Raw genomic sequence first — 6000 nt, 5'->3', positions numbered from 1 at the left:
TGTCCAACTTTTATTCTACAAATATGGTATGTAGACTGCAAACATTTTAGATCTTAAAAAAAACAACGCCTAAGAGACTTAAGGGTTGTTTTTTTTAAAGAAAAACTATTTTTGACCACTTTTGGTTGCCCTTCACAATTGTTTGGTTTTTAAAAGTCTTCCGCCTTAAAAACTGTTGCGTCTGTGCTGCGTGACGCATCACTAACCCTCATCTTCAAATCACTTCTCATCTTAGTTTAAGTTATATTATTCAACATAGATTTGTTTTTTTTCAATATGTTATTATTTTAATTATATTATGAAGAATATTATGAACAATTCGAGTTTATTTTACATAATTTCAAAACCATTTAGTAAATTTTATATAAATATTTTTTTTATGTTACATTGTCTATAACCAAATATTAATAAAATATAAAGTTAATCATTAAAATTACCAAATTTATTGAAGCTAACCAAAAAATAACCATCATTTTCAAAAATTTAACAAAATGAGCATGTTGTTCACTAACTTAACAATTTTATTTATTGTTTATTTTGCAAATATCATGTTTAATTATTTAATATAAATGTCTTTAAAAATCATATCATCACAATGATTTTTATATTTGATTTGCATATGATTAAACTAAATAAAATTTTGATTTAGAATTATTTTTAACTATTGTATGGTTAATTTCGGTTTATTGCAACATTCTGTAGACGTTAAAAAACAAACATACTTATTATTATAGGTTGCAGTCGTTTGGTCCACCTTTTTTGCTGCAGAAGGTTGCAAATGTGGTCTGCAGACTTCAAACATTTTTATTTCAAAAAAACAAACAACACCTTAATATCAGAGATTGTATGGAAGAATGTGCACCCGTGCATATACATGCGCATGTGAACAAGTTTTTTTGAAATGAATGTTCAAAACGATCGAGAAATATTCCGATTTTGGTGTATTGATTGGAAATTTTCATTAGGAAAAATAAATTGTTGGGTTCTTATAAATATTTGAGTTCTCATTTGCTTGCTTGATCCTAATAAAATGATACCTATATAATCACATAGAGATAAAATGTGTTCAAACTAAATCAATTTTTAGATAAAAATGTGTGGTAATTGCCAACTATATGTTCTATTTTCTTGGGAGATGATATGAAAAAGTTTAGAAAGCTTTGTTGGTGTTTTCCAGCCCATAAAAATGGGACCTTGGTGCACCATTATCCCATCCAGAACCTAGTGGAGACTGGAGACCTTTAACTTGGAATTAGACAAAAAAAGGCTACACCACCACACTAACCAGTCAACTTCTTTTCTTTTTAACCAATTCTTTTTTGCTTTCCATTTGACTCTTCGACTTTCACCCCTTTTTAGGCTCCTTTTTTGTTCAATTAATCTACAGTTAAAACCATAATGCTACAGAAACCCCATACTAAATCTCAGCAAATATCAAGATTGGTTTTACCAAAAGATAAAGTCAACAATACATGTTGGGTTTAAAGATTCTAAATTAGCATATATTCTTGTAGCTTTTTGTCTCCCATTTTTTTTTATATCTTGGTATCTTTTATATATATTAACATAGCTATAGCCTATAAGATCTATTTACGTAAAAAAATTAATTCTTTTCAGTTTCAAACTCTGTTTAGTTTTTATACTCAAAAGTCAAACGTACTAACATTAGTTATGTACCCTTTTGAGAACGATTTTAGTGAGGTTAGATTCACAATATGTTTGTGTTTGTATTTATCTACATCCCTCATCAAATTACTGTGGTTTGGTTAATTAAAAATGGAAAAATTACTTATACTACCTGTTTCAAAATTCTGTTTGACTTGTAAGGTCAAAGATTGGCAGATTGCATTCTTGAAAAATGAAAATAGAAGGAAAAAAGAAAGAAATTACAGATTTAGTTGTAGGGTAGAATCATATTTTCAAGCATTGAATACCAAACACTACAATATTGAATTTTCCATCATGTGTCAATTTTTTGGACTTGGATTACTCCTTTTGATGCAACAATACAAAAGCCAACACTTTGCAAAAGGCGCATACACAAAGGTAGCATCACTTTCGAAGACTAGTGACTGATCAAATATATTTACATTTGTTATAGTTTAACTTTAACACATTAACATTCGTGTAAATCAAAGTAACTGTAAATATATTTAATTAATGTAAAAATGCTGATATAGTTCAAGAAGACATACATGAGCTGCCATTGTTACAGAGGAGGATGGCATGTCATTCAGAAGCTTCATTGTTTTAATTATTAGTGACTTTAGATAAAACCCATTTGAATTATTAGTTAAAAAAAGTCAAAATTTTTGGAGAATCAATAATGGTTTTAGGCTTACTCTGTTTCTAAACACGTCCTCTGTTCTTGAGGGATCTCGATTTTGTTGTCCTTCTTGTTGTAGTTGATGATGTAATGTTAAGAATATGTGGTCTTTATCGCAATTAATGATGCTTCATTAAAGTGGGTCCATCTCCAATTCTACTATTTCTTTTTGAAGTTTGAAGCAAACATGAAATCATTTGTTTCCAGGCACGAGTGCTGTAAGAGGTATTCTTCAATCTTCACACGTGTGCACACCTACTGTTCGATGATTTTCCTCTGCGACTTTCTTTAAAATGTGCTTTGTTAGCGACAATCTACGTATCAAAAAGCTTGCGTTTTGCTGTTTATGATTGAAACCTTTTGTATGTTTTTAATACAATTCACTTTCCAGATTTCATTTGTTTGAATTTTTTGAAAAATCAAGCTTTTCTATTGAACCCATTTCTCTTCTTTAAATGTATAGAGAGCGAAGAATCTATGACCATAAGAACACAAATTTCACAGCTCCTCAGCATATGAAAATGGTGAGATTTATTGATTTTTTTTAGTATTTCAATCGGTACAAGTCTTGAATTTAGTATTGAATCGTTCGATAGCCAATGAAACAGGAAAAGAATCGCAAAGAACACGGAGAAATTCAATTCCAGAACACCAAAGACTCGCTAAACAAAGAGGTAAAAATTCGAACTTTCATTAATTCTCTTACGTTCAATAATCATCTATTTGGGATCTTTTATCAGATTTTACAACTTCAAAAGGAACTCAAGGATCAGTTCATAATACGCAAAGAATTGGAGAAAGCAACAGTTAATCAACCTCATTTACATGATCCCATCAATCAAGATTTTCTTCCAAAGGTAAAAAAAAAAAAAAACTCATTTTGCGCATATATTTATAAAAAATTCATTCTTTTAAGATCAATTTTTTGTGCTAATCAGCCCGTTAAAGATCTGATCAAGGAGATATCCATACTAGAATTCGAAGTTAAGCATTTGGAAGAGTATCTCCTCTCACTGTATCGTAATGCTTTTCAAGAATACATAAATCCACCACCACCAAAGAATTCAGTTGAAGATTCTTCCGTTCTTCGAAGCCACTCTTCACTTTCCTTAAGAACAAATGCTCTTGAAAAAACTGTTCATGAAGCTCTAGATTCATACCATTCATTGCCATTAGCAATGCTAGAGGTAACTTAACAAATAATCAATCTTTAAAGCATCCTAAAGCTTGGAATTTTTAGTCAAGCATCAGAATTTGAATTCTTCTATATTATAATATTGATTTACCAGCGCACTACGGATGATCTCTCAAGTGTTAGTCTAGCTGAAAATCGTGATATTTGTATGTCTGCAAATCGGCTTTCTGAAGAGATGGTAAAGTGCATCTCCACCATATACTGTCAAATTGCTGATCCACCATTGTTGAGTCATGGGTTCCTTTCATCGCCTACTGGTTCTTCATCACCACAAGACCAGTTTGTTTTATGGAGTCCACAATGTGAAGGTGAAACAACATGGGTACATAAGGATTTTGAAGCATCAATGGAGTTCAGTGAATCTTGGTCAAGCGTGGTTGAGGTGCAAGGTATTTGCAGAAATGATCAAAGATCGAGTAATGTTGAACATCAAGAACGAACCTTTAGGCGAGTTTCAGACACCCTTTAGGTTTTTTTATCCGAACCCGTGTTTTTTTCATGCCTAATGATCTGAAAAGTGAGATCTTTTTGCAGGTCTCTAGTTTCGCAATTGGAACAAGTTGATCCTAGAAAGTTGAAGCCTGAAGAAAAGCTAGCTTTTTGGATCAATGTTCATAACGCGCTAGTGATGCATGTAAAAATCACAAAATTTTGTTTCAAGCATTAATGTAATTCTAGGGAACTTGATCCATGACAATGCTCATGTTACATTACAGGCATTCTTGATTTATGGAACTCCACGTGGTGCTTTGAAGAGGATCTCTTTGATCTTGAAGGTAAACCTATAGTCTTGTTTGTCTTTTTCGCATAAAAAATTAATTGATGTTCAAAAAATATTTAGGACAATAACGACATACTTAAAGGAATTCGAAAGGAAAGGTTTAATGATGATAAATTTGTAAAAGTTTAGACTTAATGGGAAAACCTTATTTCCCAAATTTTCTCGCTCTTTGTACATTAAGTCAAAAATAAACACATATATAGTTTATCTGATCAAGTCCAACCTCATTAAGTCCATGTTTTTATACGTGTTTCAGGCTGCATATAATGTGGGTGGTCATGTCATAAGTGTTGGTGATATCCAAAGAATGATACTAGGATGCAGGTTACCTCATCCAGGACAAGTAAGCTTCACCAACTATTAAAAATTTAAGTGTTCTTATGGTTCCCAATGAAACTAATGGCACTTTTCTTGCTTGTAGTGGCTTCAATCTCTACTATTCTCAAAGCCTAAATGCAAATCCAATGGTGCACAAAAAGACTATGCGATAGATCACTCACAACCTCTCTTATACTTTGCACTTTGTTCTGGAAGCCATTCTGATCCCATGGTATGCAATTTTCGATCTTGAATTCCTAGACTGGACTAGATGAGACTGGACAAGCTTTCTAAGGCTATTTTTGATGATGATGAAAAGGAGAATGAGGACATTTACGTCCTTTGCACATACAACAGATTGCAATCGAGATCTTGTCCTCCTATGTTTTTGGACAAGACAAAAAATTGTAACTTTTGTCCTATTTACATAGTCTCAATCTTTTCCGTTCAAGCGCATGTCAAACACAATACAACATTTTCTTCTTGTATTGTCATGTCTTGTACTTGGTAATCATGGACATTATTTTTTTTTTATTATTTTTTACGTTATTTTCAGGTGCGAATCTACACACCAAAGAGCGTTTTCCAGGAACTTGAAGTGGCAAAAGAAGAGTACATTTATACAAACATTAGAATAAAAAAAGGGCAAAAGTTGTTTCTCCCAAAGCTTGTGGAAATGTACGCGAAAGAATCAAGTTTGTGCATGAACGGGTTGATGGACATGATTGAACATTATGTCCCCGAGTTTTACTTGAGGAGCTTCAAGTTGATTCGAACGGGTAAATCTTCGAAGAAGATCGAGTGGGTCCCGCATAACTTCAGTTTTCGTTATTTAATTTTCTCAAAAACTGTATAAGCGAGATTCCTATGCTTCTTTAGCTTATATGATCTGGAGTTGTTTATGTTTCTCTTGCATATGTAAATTTTTATAGCAAGAGATCAAAACATGAAATTGCATAATTAAATTCTATATTAAATATTTTGGCATGGTGAAAGGTGAGTTGTCTTTCTCCTTAAATTTATTGAATGGTTATAGACTTTTAGTTGCAGAGATTTGTTTTTCCTCAAAGGGGTGCAAATGGTATTTGTGTTTGATCTTAGTTCAACGTTTTTTTATTGTCACTTGAATAACAATTTCAAAAATATTCACCGTTTATGAGAAGCCTTGCCAACTTAGAACCTAAGTGTTTCTAATCTTTGATAATAAAATTTTCTCATATTTTTCTAATCTAGATGGATTTGTTGGTGGTGACGTTGTTATGTGTTTGAGCTTTTGTTCTAGAATCTCATTCTATGAGAAATAGAATGTATGATTATATGTTGTTCATGTTGTAAGGTTTCCATAGAATCACAAAAATTTTATGGTATCATAGCCAAGTG

The 6000-nt window shown here is 32.0% G+C and overlaps 1 protein-coding gene across 4 annotated transcripts; it reads left to right on the top strand.

Annotated features, from left to right (window-relative positions):
* Positions 1 to 2153: 2153 nt before the first annotated feature.
* LOC145111330 (uncharacterized) lies at positions 2154 to 5642 on the top strand. 4 transcript variants are annotated; one of them, XM_079047617.1, is made up of 11 exons: positions 2154 to 2551; positions 2790 to 2850; positions 2935 to 3000; positions 3067 to 3183; positions 3265 to 3513; positions 3616 to 3968; positions 4056 to 4155; positions 4238 to 4297; positions 4559 to 4645; positions 4724 to 4852; positions 5177 to 5642. In XM_079047617.1, the coding sequence occupies exons 1-11, from the start codon at positions 2514 to 2516 to the stop codon at positions 5474 to 5476; spliced, it is 1560 nt and encodes a 519-aa protein (XP_078903743.1). In that variant the 5' UTR covers positions 2154 to 2513; the 3' UTR covers positions 5477 to 5642. The 4 variants fall into 4 exon arrangements, with proteins under 4 accessions (XP_078903743.1, XP_078903742.1, XP_078903745.1 ...); XM_079047616.1 differs by having other exon boundaries at positions 2155 to 2551; positions 2923 to 3000; XM_079047619.1 differs by having other exon boundaries at positions 2549 to 2688.
* Positions 5643 to 6000: the final 358 nt, after the last annotated feature.

Source organism: Lactuca virosa, chromosome 5 (genome assembly GCF_052849685.1).
Source record: "Lactuca virosa cultivar CGN04683 chromosome 5, Lactuca_virosa_CGN04683_v6, whole genome shotgun sequence".
Classification (NCBI taxonomy): Eukaryota; Viridiplantae; Streptophyta; class Magnoliopsida; order Asterales; family Asteraceae; genus Lactuca; species Lactuca virosa.
The sequence above is the reverse complement of the archived record's forward strand: the minus strand, read 5'-3'. Positions and strand labels throughout refer to the sequence as shown.

What these genes read in the sequence shown, in the direction of transcription:
- LOC145111330 (XM_079047616.1), top strand. Translation starts at nt 2,514, where the DNA reads ATGAAATCATTTGTTTCCAGGCACGAGTGCTGTAAGAG. An exon ending in GGTTACCTCATCCAGGACAA is followed by an intron (nt 4,646 to 4,723) that starts GTAAGCTTCACC and finishes TCTTGCTTGTAG; the next exon opens with TGGCTTCAATCTCTACTATT. An exon ending in GAAGCCATTCTGATCCCATG is followed by an intron (nt 4,853 to 5,176) that starts GTATGCAATTTT and finishes CGTTATTTTCAG; the next exon opens with GTGCGAATCTACACACCAAA.